This window comes from Poecilia reticulata, chromosome 6 (genome assembly GCF_904066995.2).
Source record: "Poecilia reticulata chromosome 6, P_reticulata-male-v2, whole genome shotgun sequence".
In the NCBI taxonomy this organism is placed as follows: domain Eukaryota; kingdom Metazoa; phylum Chordata; class Actinopteri; order Cyprinodontiformes; family Poeciliidae; genus Poecilia; species Poecilia reticulata.
Genome location: NC_088835.1, coordinates 20,070,863 through 20,087,294, shown reverse-complemented (window position 1 = coordinate 20,087,294; position 16,432 = coordinate 20,070,863). Strand labels below are relative to the sequence as shown.

General features: G+C 40.3%; 1 protein-coding gene across 9 annotated transcripts in view; it reads right to left on the bottom strand.

Annotated features, from left to right (window-relative positions):
- The window catches only part of shank3a (SH3 and multiple ankyrin repeat domains 3a), a 195,761-nt gene that overhangs the window by 6,284 nt on the left and 173,045 nt on the right, over positions 1 to 16,432 (bottom strand). For 5 of the 9 annotated variants that reach the window (XM_081608113.1, XM_081608114.1, XM_017305278.2 and 2 more), the window contains 8 exons: positions 16,120 to 16,244; positions 15,626 to 15,761; positions 11,862 to 11,942; positions 11,657 to 11,680; positions 10,934 to 11,061; positions 10,094 to 10,199; positions 8,703 to 9,229; positions 6,500 to 8,607 (listed from right to left, as the gene is read on the bottom strand). In XM_081608113.1, the coding sequence (XP_081464239.1) occupies positions 6,500 to 8,607; positions 8,703 to 9,229; positions 10,094 to 10,199; positions 10,934 to 11,061; positions 11,657 to 11,680; positions 11,862 to 11,942; positions 15,626 to 15,761; positions 16,120 to 16,244 (3,235 nt within the window). Of the gene's footprint in view, positions 1 to 937; positions 973 to 4,832; positions 4,880 to 6,499; positions 8,608 to 8,702; positions 9,230 to 10,093; positions 10,200 to 10,933; positions 11,062 to 11,656; positions 11,681 to 11,861; positions 11,943 to 15,625; positions 15,762 to 16,119; positions 16,245 to 16,432 lie in introns of all 9 variants that reach the window. The other 4 variants (XM_081608115.1, XM_017305279.2, XR_014087898.1 and 1 more) reach the window with 3 other exon arrangements.

Sequence of the window (16,432 nt, the reverse complement as noted above, 5' to 3'; positions counted from 1 at the left end):
AATAAAAATGTGAAGTGTGGTATGCATCTTTATTGGGTCCTCTTTAATCTAGTACCTACGAAACTGTGGTGCAACCAATGCTCTGAGAAGTCGCCTAATTAGCAACGTTTGGCTATGGATTATTAATTTTAGCACAAAGAAAGCTGTTCTGTGAATGCAGACTGAGAGCTACAATATCAAACAAATGCAGGCAGGTTTACAAAAAAAATCTGAAAAGCATTAACCGGAAAGTACAAGCATCACTGTATTGCATCATTACATATAAACCACATACTCACATGTTCAGAAACAGAAGGCATTTGCTTAATTAGAACTTTTTTTTAATGTTTTCTCCTTTGTGTTTAAAAATGCAAACATCTTTTTTGATCTGAATATATATACACATCTATGTAGTATTTAAAACGTACAAAGCTGTTGTCTCATTTGATTAAAAAATAATGCTTATCTATGCTGGACTCAAAGCTCAGATTTGATAAGATGACCATCCAACCCAGTCTTACCATGTGGAGCCTTTAGAAGAAGTTTAAAAAAAACATCTTATGCTTCTTCAGCAGAAACAGTATCTGGAGCCCAACAAGAAGTACTCAACAAAGACACCTCAACACTGTTTAAAGAACAATAAAACCAAAGACTGAGATTCATCTACGACTAGTCTAATGGAGGGAAAGATGATTAGAAAGAGGGATGGAAGAGAGTGTAAAGCTAAAAAACTAAGAAAGATTGTCTTGGTGGAAGCAGGCAGAAGCAAGAAGGATATATCTAAGTATCATTCATGCATTTTATCCAGACTTTATCCCTCTACTCTATTTGCCTGGAGCTTTACTATGAGTGACGTTCGAACGACAAAAATGTAATGGAGCAAAGGTTGCTCAGGCTGGAAAAAAATGATCAGATTACAGGGAGCCAACGGGCTGGGATGAGCTTCATGCGCACTTACACAGTTGTCCTGCCCTCCTGGGCGCACAGTCAGTTCTAGACCAATCAGATCAGAGCAGCAGGGCGGGGCATGCAAGGTGAGCAGAGAGAGAGCAATGGGAGAGAATGTTAGCATCACTCCATGAGACGCAGCCTGCTAACCAGACCCAATATATGCTTTGGCCAACTCTGCTGCCTTCAAGGTCCCGTATGTGTGTGGGTATGTTCTGATTCTGGATTTAGATGGATTTGCAAATGTGAGTGTGCTTGATTACAGCAGCAGAGTAAGTTTCAGCACAACAAAGTCTGACCAGTGGGCCATATGAGAGAGAAATGAGCACACTGCTCACATGTAAAACACTGTACAAAAAAACCCAAAAAACTAAACAAACAAACAAACAAACAAACAAGCAAACACGAATGAATAAATAAACTGAAGGCACATGTCTCTGGACCTTTGTGACTGTTTCCACATAAAATGGAAACTAAAACTCAACATTTGTACATGGTGCTCTGCGGGGATGTGTGCTCATTATCATGTTATGTTGAAGAAATAAAATTCTTTTCAGCTTAAACATGATTTGAAAAACCTACAAGGTGAACCAGTAAGACAGTCAGGGACCATGGCCATTCTCAACACAAACACTGAAAAACAAAACAAAGCTAGGTAGTGTACACAAACAGCTCAAATAATTAAACCAAACACCACAAATGAAAAAAATTAGAACAAAGTTCTATCATATACAGGGTTTGGGAAACAGTAAAGACAGAATGGAGCATCGTGGTGTGTGGAGGGTGTGAGATGGAGTAGCATTACAATTAGAAGTGCTGGGAGGCCAATGATATATGAGAAGTCCTCCAGCAGGTGAAAAGGATTAAATGTAAATGCAGAGTGATAGAGAAAGAGGGATAATGGTGTGTATGATCATTTTTATCACAGCCAAAGGCAATTAACTGTCAGAATGGAAATGGTGGGAGGGTGAGAGGAATCTGAACTGGATGTTACACCATGTGCTGTGTTTGAAGTCATGGCCTTCTTCACAATCCACAAAATTCAAGAACTCATTTTTATACTTTTATACTATTCCCTACTCAATATCCTTACTGGTCAGAAGAATATGCAAGTCACTTTGACCATCAATACAATCTGCTAGTTAGGAACCCTGGTTAACAACAGTAACAAAATTCTGACCCCACAAAAAAAGAAACCCATAACATTCAGAATATCTAAGTAGACTGACAAAATGAACCAAATCCTAAGGAGCCCCGTCTCAAACTCTAAAGGATGCAAAAAAAAAAAAAAAAGTGCAGTGCCTGGGTGCCTACCTGCAGTGCCTACCAGTGCAATGGCTGACATCACCATACCCACCAAGTGTCAATATCCCATCCAATAACAGCTACAGGTGCCTCTCAATTAGTTAGAATATCATTAAAAAGTTAATTCTGTTCAGTAATCCACATTGAAAAGTGAAACGCCTGCATTATATTGATTTACTTCACACAGCGATACATTTCAAATGCTTACATCTTTTCATTTTGATGACAATGGCTTACAGCTAGTGAACTCAAGGTCAGTTCCTCAGAAAATTTTAATATCACATTAAACCAATAATAAGGATTTTAGCACAGAAATGTTGGCATACAGAATAGTATGTCTGTGCATTGTACAGTGTATGCATGTAGTGCTTGGCCAGACCTGAATACTGTATCTACGCAATGTACCACTGAGGCAAATAACTTGTGGTACTGCTGAGGCGTTAGGAAATCCCAAGTTGCTTTGACAGCAGTGTTGAACATTGTTGCGTCTAGTGTTTCTCATCTTTCTCTCGACAATCCTTGATAGATTCACCATGTGGTTTAGGTCAGGCAAGTCTGCTGGATAATCAAGCACAGTGGTGCCACAGTCACTGAAGAAAGTATTAGCCAAGGGCCCACATCATCTCTATAAGACTTGTCAGAAGATAACCTAGTATTATTAGTAAAGCACTTGGTAAAACACAATAGGTCAACACCAATAGATGACATAGCTCAACAGACTGCAGAACGTTTATACAGGACCTCAAGGAACTTGACTCGATGATGCATTTCTTCATGCTTCTTTGCTTCCAGTCTTTAGGACCTGGATTTCCAAATAAAATGCGAACTTTGCCTTAATTGGAAAAGAAGACCTTGGATGACAGTGTAGCAACAGTCAAGTTCTGTTTCATATTAAAGACACTTCTGCACGTGTCACAGCTGCAGTCCATGTCTTGAGGACTTCTTTATGTGGTGGCATTTAAATCACCAGTAACAGTCTATGCCAATTTTTTAATGGGTTTGCTTTACAGTCTTCTCAAGGCTGCAACTATCCCTATGTTTTCTAAAACATGTCATTTCCACATAACTTTACATTATTAAGCTTAAGAGTTAAGGTTTTGAATAATAATCCTTTTATGGCCTACACTCTTTGTGGAGGGTATCAATGACAACTGAACAACGGTCGAGTCAGCAGTCCTACAAAGAATTTTGATGGATAAAATAAAAGTAGGTAAATCTAAAAAAAAATTGTTTCACTTGGTGTAACTTAAAATTATCAAAATAAATTGAACAAGTACACAATATAATGAATCTGAATAATATACAAGTTTCATCTTTTTAATTGAATTACTGAAATGAACTTTTTTTATGACATTGTACCTCATTGAAATGGAAATGTATTTTGATAGTTACACATTAAGAAGCAGTGGATTTTTATGTTACGATTAATCAGTACACAGTAAGGATGAATCATCCATCCATTCTACTCCCTTATCCGTGCAGGCATGTGGAGGGTTGTCTATCTCCAGTGGTCATTGAGCAAGAGGTGGGGTAACTCTGAAACCAAACCATTTCTGTAGACACCTAACTACAACTCTAAGAAACAAGCTGAAAACACTAAACTGAGTAATTATACAGTTTTAGCTATATAAATAAAAAAAGATAGAACCCCAAAGTGAAAGGAATATTCTTGATTATGAACTTAATTTGTATTTGCTACTAATCTGAACACTAACATTTCTTGTGACGTTTTTAAATGACCTGAGTTTTCAACAAGAAGGGGCAAAAAATACATATTCACATAATGCAAAATTTTTTCCAGCAAACACAAACCTCTCATAGAGGAAAAATAGATATCCCACCATTTATTTGACAGTTATGTAAAATGACCTTTGACAATGTAAGGATTTTGCCTTTTGCTTGGGTGAGTAACAGGGGAAGGTAAATCCATAGATAAGAAAATAACAAGTTTAACTAACACTTATATTTAAGTCCTGTTCAAATACTTCTTAAAAATACATCCCCAAATCGTTGAAGTCATCACTTTACGTACCATGAAGGTGGTAATGATAAGGGGAAAAACTGTATTTTCAGTTTTTATCAAGTTTGTATTGTGATGTCTGCAAAGGGTAGTGGATAGAGGGATGTATTGTGTGACATTTGAACGAAGACTTAGGAAAACGCAGGAAGGATAGATACTAGCGGGTCATAGGTTAGAAATAAAACATAGCAGTGTGTAAGTAAGTACATGCCTTGAATCATGTTACATTGTTTGCACTAGTAGTTATATTACTTTACATAAACATTTGTATGTGAGTAATGTATACCCACAGAAAAGTTTTACGACACCAGCTTATTGACTACTACAAAATTTTATAAAAAGGTCAAAGATTGTGACTTTGACAGCATTTGACAAACTACTGCCTTTGAAACTACTTATTTCTAAAACAAAAAATTTATAACAATCATGACACTTGTGTTGTAAAACTTTTATGCAAACAAGGTAACAATGTTTTAAGGGAAACAGGTAAAGAGAGTTGCTGAAAAGGTTTCTAGATGTTATTGTGCTTAGTTTATAGGGTAATTGTGTAAGGTATGTTAAAAAAAAATATTTGGTTTACCCTAGAGTCTATAACTTTAAGGTCTAGTTTCTTCGGTGTCCCCACATCTGCAGAAATATAGAGGATTTACATTGCACTTTTAGGTATGTAGTAGAAAAAACACCCACAGAAAACAGACTAAACCATCACTGTGTCTCAGATGTCACAGATAACCTTCTAGTAGCTTTGTGAACCATATGTTCTGTGCCACTTTTTGAAGCTAAAACCAACTATATGGCACAAGGACAGGAATATGCTCGAGACTTCTAATCTAGAAATGCACAAAAAAAATCTGTTGATGACCAGAGTTATACAGTTTTCAGCTTGATTGGCTTAGAACAATAACAGTCCTATACACAATCTAAAATCAAATCTATTTTCTATTAGTGAAAGAGCCACACTAAGTACTGTGTTGCACTGACAACATTACTTTTTGGTTTAGACACAATTACCGAGTGCGTTTTGGTATCAGTGAGATATACAGTAAGGCCTTAGACTATCTTGCTCAAAATATTCAGTCATCTGCCTGCACAAACTCAGTGAAATGTCATTTCTAATTTTCCAGAAAAGCTTTTTACAAGGTTAAGTGTTGTTTAAGGGAATTTTTGACAATTCTACCAGACTTGCATCTGTGAGGTCAGATGCTGGTCAAGATGTAGTGTCACTTCTAGTTCATCCCAAAAGTTTTCTACGGGATAGAAGTCAAGACTGCATAGCCAGTGAAATATTTTACCCAAATTTGTCAGCCACTTTATGAATGGAATACCAGTGCACAGTGATGTTGGAACAGGAAGGGACCATCTCCAAAATGTTCACGTAGTATAAAGAGCATAAAACTGTCTCACAGTGCTTTGATATGCTTAATTAGCTCATTTTCTCTAGGTAGATATTAACCTCTAAAAAAAATAGTCCCACACCATATTTTCCTCTACACCAAACTTTGCACTTGACACATCGAGTCCTGATCCAATGCTTTCTAATTGCACTTGGGTATTGTAATGCTCAGTAGCAGTAGCTTGGATGCTAACCATGATAATTATTCAAATAAGCTGCTATAGAAACAGATACAATCTTTTTTTTTGTTATAAAATAAATAAACAATTCCACAATGACTGCTCTCTCATCCTTATAATAAATTTGTGTTTGCTGCCAGTATAAAAAATAATTGGCTGCTTACACAAAAAAGCCTATGGAAATATTTTGAATGTGGTTCTATTATCCTCTAAGTTTCAGTTCTTATAGAGAAACAAAAATCTACTAAAAACTGTATCAGCAAGTCAAAGCTTCACAAAAGTGGAGATTGTAAATTCTCCACAAAATTTTTAACAGAAGATCTACATGCCACTAATTTTCACAACAATGCATGAGACATCTAATCTTCATAACCATCAACTATAGACTGCTAATAGATTTACATGAGGTGAGTGCAACAAGCTCAAACAAACAGCAGGAATTGACACTAGAGAGTCATGTATTCAAGGAGTAACAAAGGTGCTGACAAATGAGTAAACACATATAATGGTGGTTAAATGCTATCAATGTCCTTTGATATGCATTTTGTCCTACTGGAACTAGGCACTCTGCACTGATAAGTACAGCGTGAATAAACTCTAACGCTATCATTTTTGCTGCAATTCTCTAATGTCTTTAGTCACTCAGTGCTAAAGACATTCTTGATATCCTCTTACCTTGCACCTGCCACAGGTGACTTTCTCCCAGGGTCAAGAGAGGCTCCCAGCGGCTCCTCACCCAGTGACCTAGTGTCTTTACTTAACTGCTGTAGACGTGAACTGAGCTCTCCCATAACTGATGGTTTTGTGCTCTCATCTGCACCTAGCCCAAGTCCTAGCCCACCAAGATTGCCCAAACTCCCAATCCCTAGCCCTACCCCCGGTCCTCGAGGTTCTACCAGATCCCCCCACAACTTGGACCTCCGTTGGAAGAGATAGCGTGGCTTGGTCGGAGCTAGACCAGTAACTGAGGCGGAACCACCTGCAGGAAGCCCAGTTCCACCAGCTGCTGCAGCAGCAAGTGCAGCAGCCTGTTGCTGGGACAGCAGCTCACTATCAGAGCTCTGCTTCAGCAAAGGGTCCCTGAAGGTGACGGGGCCTTTACTGCCTCCTATCTGGGATTTGAGTCGAGGCTTAGGAGGCACTGGCGGCTTGTCAAGAACAAAAGTCTGCCCGTCAGCATAGGAGGTGTGCGTGGTGTGCGTGTCAGCAGGCTCGCCACTTTCTGAGGACAATGTAGACATGCTGGAAACTGTAGAGACGGTGCTGGTGGTCTCAAGATGATGGTCTCTCTCTCTGTCACTGGAGCTGCGCGTGTCAGCCTCCTCCACACCTGAGTCAGCTGCAGAACCAGCCTCGCCCACTGGTGGGGGCTCCAGAGGGTCAGAAGTTTTCCCTGAGACAGCTGCTGCACTGGGTGGAGGTGGTGGCTGAGGAGGCTGAGGCTGGGTGGTTGTCACAGTTGGGGTTGTTGGGGTTAAGGGAGTTTGGGGTGTTGGTGTGGCTGGTGTAGCAGGAGACAGAGCAGCTTTAGCGGATGACACTGGTATCCCCTGTGCCTGGGCCAGCAACCCATTTGCAAACTCATCTGGTGGAGGAACTACCCCAATCTTACGTAGCTCCTCTCTTGTTTCCTCATCGCTGGAAGATAACATAGCCGGTGGTAAGGTGACCGTGTAGGCATCCACATCCTCTTCTGAGCTTCCCTGAGCCAGGCTCTTCTCTTGGGTGGGACTGGCAGGACGCTGAGTTTGAGGCTGAACCTGGAGTTGAGTTTGGGGCTGGGCAGCTGTGGGAATGGGGGATTTAGCCCGTGGACTCTGTGATTTGCTGGGCTCTATGGTTGCAGGCACAGGTTTCTGTTCTATCCCTGACCCCACCCCAACAGCCTGACCATTGCTGGTCGCATGAACCATGATCAGCCCAGCTGTTTTCTGCTGTGATGTATCCATAATGCTGATCAACATGCTTTTTTTATCCTCTAGTCTCTTTTCCTCCTTCCTCTCCTCAATTCTAGCTTCCATCTCTTGACGGAATGATATAGGTGATGATGATGTAGTCCACTGTGATTTGATGGGTTGAGGAGCCAAAATATTGGCCGGGGAGGATGATGTGCCATACCCCGCTGCCTTGGCGCTTTTAGGTGAAAAAGGGGGCGATGCAGTTACTCCATCCCCGTGTGGAGACTCTTTGGTCTGAGTGTCAGAGAACATTACAACCTGGCCTACTCGCTCTTGTTTAGTCCGAGGCTCTGGGCTGCCAGTTGGGGACTGACTCTGAGAGGTCAGTGCTCTCTCCCTTGCGGCCAGCGCAAGAGCTAGTGGTGAATTTGGGTCCAGAGGCTTTCCTGTGAGTGGATGGATAAAGGTGGTCCCACTAGGTGAGGGGCTCAGAGCCAAGGCAGGGGGAGGAAGCTGTCCAAGCTCTCGAGTTAACAGCCGTTCATCGATGGAGTGAGACTGAGTCAAAGAGGGGGAGTCAGGGCTTGTTGTAGGCGACCCTTCCATGGTCCCAACAGAAAGGAAGACAGTGGATTTCCTCCGCTCTTCAAGGCGACGTTCACGATCTTTTACTGCTCCAGCAATAGCAGCAGCAAATGGGCCTTTACCCTGAAACATCATCTCTCCTTGGGCTCGCAATCGCTCTCGTTCAGCCATGAGCTGCTGCTGGTAGTAGTCGACACGGCTGGTGTGCGTGTGCCCATGTGGGTGTCGTCCTGAGGGTGAGCTCTCTCGTGAGTGGGCAGCAGCTAAGGCTAGACTAGCCTTTTCTTGTGCATCTTCTACCTACCATTGGAGAAATGAAAAGGAAAATTTAAGCTCAGAAATCCTTTGCCATTTTTTAAGAATAAATATGAAACTGTTATTAAGACACAACCTACCTGTAGCTGTTTCACCAAAGGACTTTTTTTTCTTTGGGGCTTTGTGGGTGTGAATAGTCCAATGCTGAACTGACCCACATTTGCGTAAGGGTTGTCAATTACCCTCCCCTTTCTTTTGATTCGCTCTGGTGGAGTAGCAGCAGAGGGACGGGGAATTTCAGTAGGCTCTACAGGTAGATGGGAGGAGTCCTGTAGGATGATCATTGAGCGAGCTTTCTTCTGTCTCTCGATGTGTGTGGCTTGCCGCTGAGCGGCTTCGTAAGGCAGGTCCAAGGAGGATGGCTTGAAGCTGGATCGGCCTCCAGGCTCATGGCCTTGACTTTGGGTCCGAGACGGGGGAGGAGGAGGGCAAAAAGCTGGAGGAGGACCCGTGTCTAAGTAGTAAGGAGGTGGAGGAGGTGCCGTCTGAGGAGGTGGAGGGATAGGATGGGGTTGTGAGTGGTCTCGGAGGCTATCTGTCATAGAGGAACTACGTGGAAATCTGTGCTCGCCTGCAAGTGCAGACAGTCTATCCTCTTCTGTGGCACCTGTTGACAGAGGGAAAGGGACAGGTTATTTAATTATGTGGCATGGGTTGGGTTACTGACAAAGAATCACTTATTTAAAATATACCAGGTTCACAGTTAGTTAATAAAAAAAAGGCTTTCAACTGGAAATCAGCTCAGTTTATGATTCCTTAACAAAACATCTTATGATAAATCTTTTAGAAAATATTAAATATTGTTAAAGTTGTTTTGAGAGCCAACAATTCCATCTGTATTTATTACAAAAGCAAAACATCTGCACATACTAAGCCTTATATTTTCTGGGGTTTCTCTTGTTCATTTTCTACAGAACACTGTGCTAAATCTGCTTTATAGTCACCTACTATTTGGATGGTAACTATAGATTACAAATATGTTTATTAAAAGTGTTGTTATTTATTTATTTATTTTACAGATGTTTGTTTACACTCTGATATAATATGTAGACAGATGTTTGTGAGCCAGCACACCAAAAATTGTGAGCATTATTAGATAATGTGAGGATTTTTGCACAATTTGTTCACAATATTTATTAATATGTACTTGTCTTTGGGTTGGGAAATTTTGACGATTTTCATTATTGTTATCGTACTGTGTCGAGTAAAAGCATGCTTGCAAATTTTCACACTTTTTACTGCACTTGCTTGAACATCTTGCAGCCCCTTCTGGAGTCAATACTGTTTTGAAATCAAAATTAGCTTAAATTATTTATGGTATTACCATATTCTTAGTTTCTTATCAAAACCAGAAGATTTAACGTGTTTGATGTTACTTTGTTTAAAATGGCGATTTTCCATAAACCTTGTACAAAAACAAAACAAATTGTCTTTCTGATTTAATTAAGTAAATCAGGAATTAATGTTTTACCAAAAGACTTGGTCCTGGACATGCCTTTAGGGAATGGTATGTGACCTCTCTCGATACCCGGGTGCAGACCTCCATGTAGCGTCATCCCTTGTCTCTCAAACAGCGACTGCAGCACAAAATTCAGAACTGACAGTGTAATCAAAGCCACTTTAAAGAAACTTCAGTAAAATCTCTATAAACCTATAGCAGAAATAGTCAGTAACTGTGTGGATTACTGCATGCTGTGACCGCCTTGGGTCATTTTTCTTCCTCTCTTTTGCTTCTAAAAGAAAAATACTTTTTAAATCAAACTTTTGTTTGTGCAATATTTTTTCACAGGAAAGCCCCGACTGAATGACAAAAATAACATAAAAACAGAATGAGGTTTTGGAGCCTGAACTTGAATCATTAAATCATCAGATTAAGGTACCGTAAACATGATGTTTGTATGTGAAACATGGTTGTATTAAAACAATTTAAATAAGAGTGGAGTAAAATTCTTCAGCTGTGGTGTTTAAGAGTCACTACCAGTTTTCACAAACTCCTGATGTCAGTCATTGATATTGTGCCAAGACAAAATCTAGTTATAGTGTTTAGGGGGCTTTTTTCACACATCGGCAGATTGGATTGGTAAGCTTTTGTCCTTAATAAATGAAATCATAATTTAAAAACAGATTTTTGTATTTACTCGATTCATTTTTATCCAGTTTTAAATTTTATTTTCTAATCTGAATCATTAAAGCGTGACATAAAAAAGAGAGAAAAAAACAGAAGAACTTTTTTATTTCAGGAAGAATTGGTATGTGGAGCAGCATGGCACAGAGAGCTGTCTGGAAGTGTGCTGTGTGTAGGTTCACTCACACTGATCTCTGCTGGTGTTATTCTCCTGCTGGTAGGCCGTTGTTTGACAGTGGCTGCTCTGTAATCTGCCTCCGGGGGCTGAGAATGCAACATAGATTCCTGCGATGCCAACATCTCATCTAGTCTTTCTGTTAAAAAGGAAATGAGCCAGAACTAAATGCTAAGATGTAAGACCATGGAAATGTTCTATCATAATCTCCGACATGGATGTCAATGGGAGAGAATGAAAAGACAAAATCCAAAACATAGCTCCATGCTGCAGTGTGAAATCTGGATTTGTGTTTTGGGTGAAAAATGATTTGTACGTTTTTGCTAGTTCTCGTCTCTCGAACCAAGAGGTGAAAAAACAGAGTGGAGAGCAAAGTACAGCCAAAGAAAGTCAGAAAGTCACGGTTTAGGTGGTCTGTTGTCTGAATCAGTGAAATTCTTGCATAAATTATTCCCCTCTTCTGCCGCTCCTCACGACTGAAAATAAAAGCAGCAAGCAGGGGAAGCCTATACCGCAATGCACATGCACAACAGCGATAGAAAATTTCAGGGCACAACTGGTATATATATTTTACTGTCTGGTGCACCCTTTTCTAATGCTGCCCTGGGCAACTGCTCAAATGGCTCAGATCAAAAACTGCCTCCGGTCCAAATCCGCACTGCTCTAATGACACAGCAGTGATAAGTCATGATTATGACGCTCAGAGAAGTGTCAAATTCTTGCCTCAGACTCACCTCCTCGTCTTCTCCGAGCAGATGCTTGGTGGGAAAAAGATAGCGTCAGCAGAGGAGGGAAAATGACAAGAACAAGGCGACACAAGTGACTATTCTAAAAAAAGTTGGGAGACACGTTATATTTTAACGACAGAGTCAAGTAGGAAATAAGAAAGAAAAGGAGGAAGAGAGTGCTGAGTTTGTTCGCCAGTTCTTAGGCACTCACCCAGTTCCTCCAGCTCAGCCGTCATGGACTTGGAGCGCAGCGTCAGGGTGGTGCTTGGAGCTCTCTTGGGTGGAGGGGGAGCTGTGGAGACAAGGCATGGAGTTGAGGACGATGTAGCTGTGGATGAAAATCCTTTGGCTTTGCGACTCAGTGCCCTCTTGGCGTCCCCCAGTCGGCCGGCCCATCTGGTTTTCACTGCTTTGATTTGCGTGTAATCGAGGGAACTGGAGGTCTCGCACTTGTTGGCGCTGCGGCTGAAGCTCAACTTCTTCATGTTTCTCTCTTTGTCTGATGGCTTATTAATTTCTCTTTCGTCGCAACTTTCAGGTTTGTAATCTCTGTGCTGCCAAAATGTCCCTCTGTTGAGGAGCCCATTGGCAGTAAATGAACAAGTCACTCGTCTCTGTGGCATCCCGGGCTGTTCGAATCCTTCCGTTAAACACAGAACAACACAATTTGTCTGCTACAATAGAAGGCATAAGTGCAATGTGTGCATAGAGGAGAGGGAGCAACTCATCCATCTTCCCTTTAATATACTGCCTGCCTTGAATTTAGCAGATGTGCAATTGATAGAAACACATTAACACTTCAGTTTACACTCACATGCCTGCACTCACACAAAGAAAACTCCTTGAGGGAAGACATAACGACACGAGGGCCGACAGACAAAGAGATGACAGCAAATTTAACGGCTAAGGAAAATGATGCGCTGCAGCCTTTACATTACAAGAGCCCTTGGGAACCTTCCAAGCTCACTACACACACAAGGCAACTGGGCTGTTAATTCCCAGGCAAGACAGTAAATCATATCTGCCAAACAATGGATTCAAAAACCAAACCGCAAAGTTACAGGCTTCAAAATAAATGCAATTAAATAGTGTGCATAACTAAACTGGAAAGAGAGCCTTAGCAGCAACAGCAAAATATCATGCAGTAAGATAGTATCGGTAAAGCCACAGCCCATTACCAGCCTTTACAGGATAACGTCTAAAAGAAACCAAATTTCTTGTCAATCACTCAGTCAGCTCGCTCTAAGACCAACCAGCTAACACTGAAAGCAGCCCTCTAGAGCCGTAACTCCCTAGATCGCACACAAGCCCCGATGCAGCAGCTGCACATCTACTGTACATACGCCATCCCGGGTACTGTCCACACCAAATATCTTCATTTCCTCAGCAGCCTGCACACTCTGCTACAGAAGCAGGGAGCAGAGCAGATAGAGGAGGATGGAAAAAGAGAGGCTCAGATGGAGAGAGAGTGTTGCAGTTGCTGTAATGTAATGCTTAATTCAAACATGCATTGTAGTCACCATAGCAACGGTGGCAGTAGTGAGGCCACGCATGGTGCAGAGAAATTTGTATTTGTATTTGTGCTAGGGTGTAGAGCAATAAGGAGAGTTTGTCCAACCGGAGTCGGTGAGTGGCGGCAGATGGTGCTCAGCGAAAAGAACAAAGGAAAGGTGAAGTAAACTAAGGACAAGACTTTTGTTTTTTACCTCATCTGAAACAATCCATTTGGTTGATCACAAGACAAATTTTTCAGCACTTTAATCTCTTTGTTTAAAGGGCAAATTTATCTTAGTGCCACCTACTGAAGCCTGTAGAAGTTAAAACTGTGAAATATAAATAAATCTTAATTGGCATTTTGTTTTTCAACACAAATAAGTAATTGTAAAAGCAAGAAGGTTTTAATAGTAAAATGCTGTTAGCCACAGCTCTCTTAAAAACAGAATTTGAATGCAGTATGCCCTGTTGTATTTTGGAGAAAGACTGTTTTCTTGATCTGAAAAGATCTTTATAGCAAAGAATCTTGAAAAGATGTTTGACAGCTATATACCAGAACACAATTTAAAAGGAAAAATTGTAAAACAAGAGAAAAAATATGTTTGCCCATCCAAGGCACTTCAAACAAAAAGGCCCACAACATTTGACCACTCTCATTCAAAATTGTGGAGTTCATTTAAATAGATTTTAAGAATTAGCACTTCTTTTTTTTTTTTTTTACCTTAGTCGTCAGTTTAATTTTCCCATTCCCACACTGCGCTGCACCTCCATTTTAACCATCTAAACCGTGTTTGACAGAAGAATTCGGACATAGTCCTTTATCATTATTCCGCCTACTTTCTGCAATTCCCCAGTTCCTGTGGTAATAAAACAACCCACAGTGAAATAAAAACGCCTCCATGCTTCGCAGCTGGCACCGTGTCCTCAGGTTCTACAGCCTCAGTCCAACTCCTACAACATCAGTTAGTTCAAACCTCAGGTCCAACAGACCACGATCCCAAACACACACAGAAAGAGAATAGACAAATCAGGCTAACATTATGATGTAGAAAATTACCCATAACTCAACTCTAAAGTTTACAAATTTTGCTTAAACACTTAAACCTGTGTGGATTAGAGTATGCCTTCAATAAAATGTGTGCAACTCATTTTTATTTTTTATTCTCTGAAGGTGTAAGTTCATCATTACACCACCCTGAAAAAGAATAATTAAAACTATAATAAATATAATATTTGTTCTGATAACTTATATATGTAAACTTTGTACTTTCCCTGGTTTAGGTGTAAGAAAGACAAAGAAATATGCGAACTGAGACCACAAATCAGTAATAGAATTTAGCATAAAGGGCACTCACCTATCTTAGAGCAAACCCATTTATTTCTGTCTCTAAATTTCAACAACCACTACTATTCTAGCATGCTTTACAATGTACATAATTGTAAAGTTTGGAGGTTACTATGTCATGATTGTGTGGGTGCAAAGTAATGGCAAACTGGTTAACATGGAAACCGCATAAATTTACAACATGGAAATATTCCTGACAACATAGAAACACCAATATGTGTGTAAAACCCAATTACGCATTTCCATTACAACACGTAATGCACTGAGCTTCAGAATAATTGTAAGGAGTTGTGTTTAAAAAAGCTTTATTTTCATTCACCACAATGTATTGAGAACACAATGCACTCTATGTGAAATCATAACATTAAGAAATGTATTAAACTCATTATTGTTCACCAGAACGTGGAGAAAACAATAAATATTTGGATGCTAAGAAGTTGAAGTCTGTGCTCAAAGTGAACATCTCTTTCAGTGTTTAAGTTTATATTAATCTTTATAACCACTGTTTCAGAAAACTTCATGTCATCTATGTTGCATACCACCGACCATGTCTGGCACTCATGTACAAATGGCCACTCCCAAGACCACTTATGATGGTTCTAGGACAAAAATGAAAATTCAGCTCTCTTACTGGTGTGTTTGGGGTCAGAGCTATTTCCTTTCAACATGCTGGACTTAACCTCTTCAAAGTAATTTGAGGTATTTTAACTTTTGTATGACTCATATGTGATAAAACAGCATGAGCATGAGAATTATCCTTGAACAGCACAGTACCAAAGTGCACTGTGACTTGAATACAGTGTTTAGGGGATGTCTGACAAACTGTTTGCAGCTCCTAGATCCAAATAAAATTATCTCTTTTCCACCAGCAGAAAAGTTTTTTCTCTCTTTTTGTCAGTCCCTGTGTTCTTTAGTAAGTTACAATCTCTTCAGCACATTTAGTTTTGTTATACAGAACTAATACCGTCCACTCTTTTCCATGTGCCTTATCCCATCATGTATACTACAGACCTGACTCATAACATTAAACATAAACGTTAGTTTGGAAACTTAACGTGAAAATATAAAGTTTTTTTTTTTTACATGTGAGTTGTAATCTTTCCTTAAAAGACATTATTACTTCCAAATAGCCTTACCTTTCTTTCGAACAATTTCTTCCGACTCTGGCTTGCGTGTGACAGAAACAACTTTCATTAGGAGTCGGCTCCCCCCTTGGCGGATTAAAGACACCACCTGCTTGTGGCCCACCTTCACAACATTCACCCCGTTCACCTGGACAAAATGCAAGAAGACAGAAACTAGGTCAATGCTGATGAAATTCTGATCAAATTCTGGTCACCTCACATGAAACATTTGCAAGTCACAAAATAAATAATACAACAGCATTGTTATTATTATTAATATTATTATTGTTGTTGTTTATGATATCAATTAATTATCCCACAAAGATTATTATAGTGTTACCTCTAAACTAATTGAAAAAAAGACTTCGCTGTAGAATGCACATACTAATGAAATCGGTTTACTCCTGTGTTCCAGAAATTTCCTCCATCTTCAATGTTTTGAATGAAGACACGCACGCACGCACGCACGCACGCACGCACGCACGCACGCACGTTTTCTTAACTACCTCAATGAGAAAGTCCCCCGTCCTGAGACCAGCCCTCCAGGCCACCCCCTCCACGTCCACTGACTCCAAGTACTGCAGGGCAGGGAATGCTGGGGTGGGAGTGAACTCTTCAATAGGAGTTTCGGCTATAAAGAATAAAACAAACAACATTCAGAACTACAATGTTTGTCTGGAAAGTATGGCAGTTAAAAGCATACACCTCAGTGCCTCAGAGATTCGGAAAATAAAACTGCTGCACATTCCAAGCACCATGCAATTACCAAAAACAACATTTAGCAAAATACTGGCTGGATTTTAATTGTTCCATTGTTTT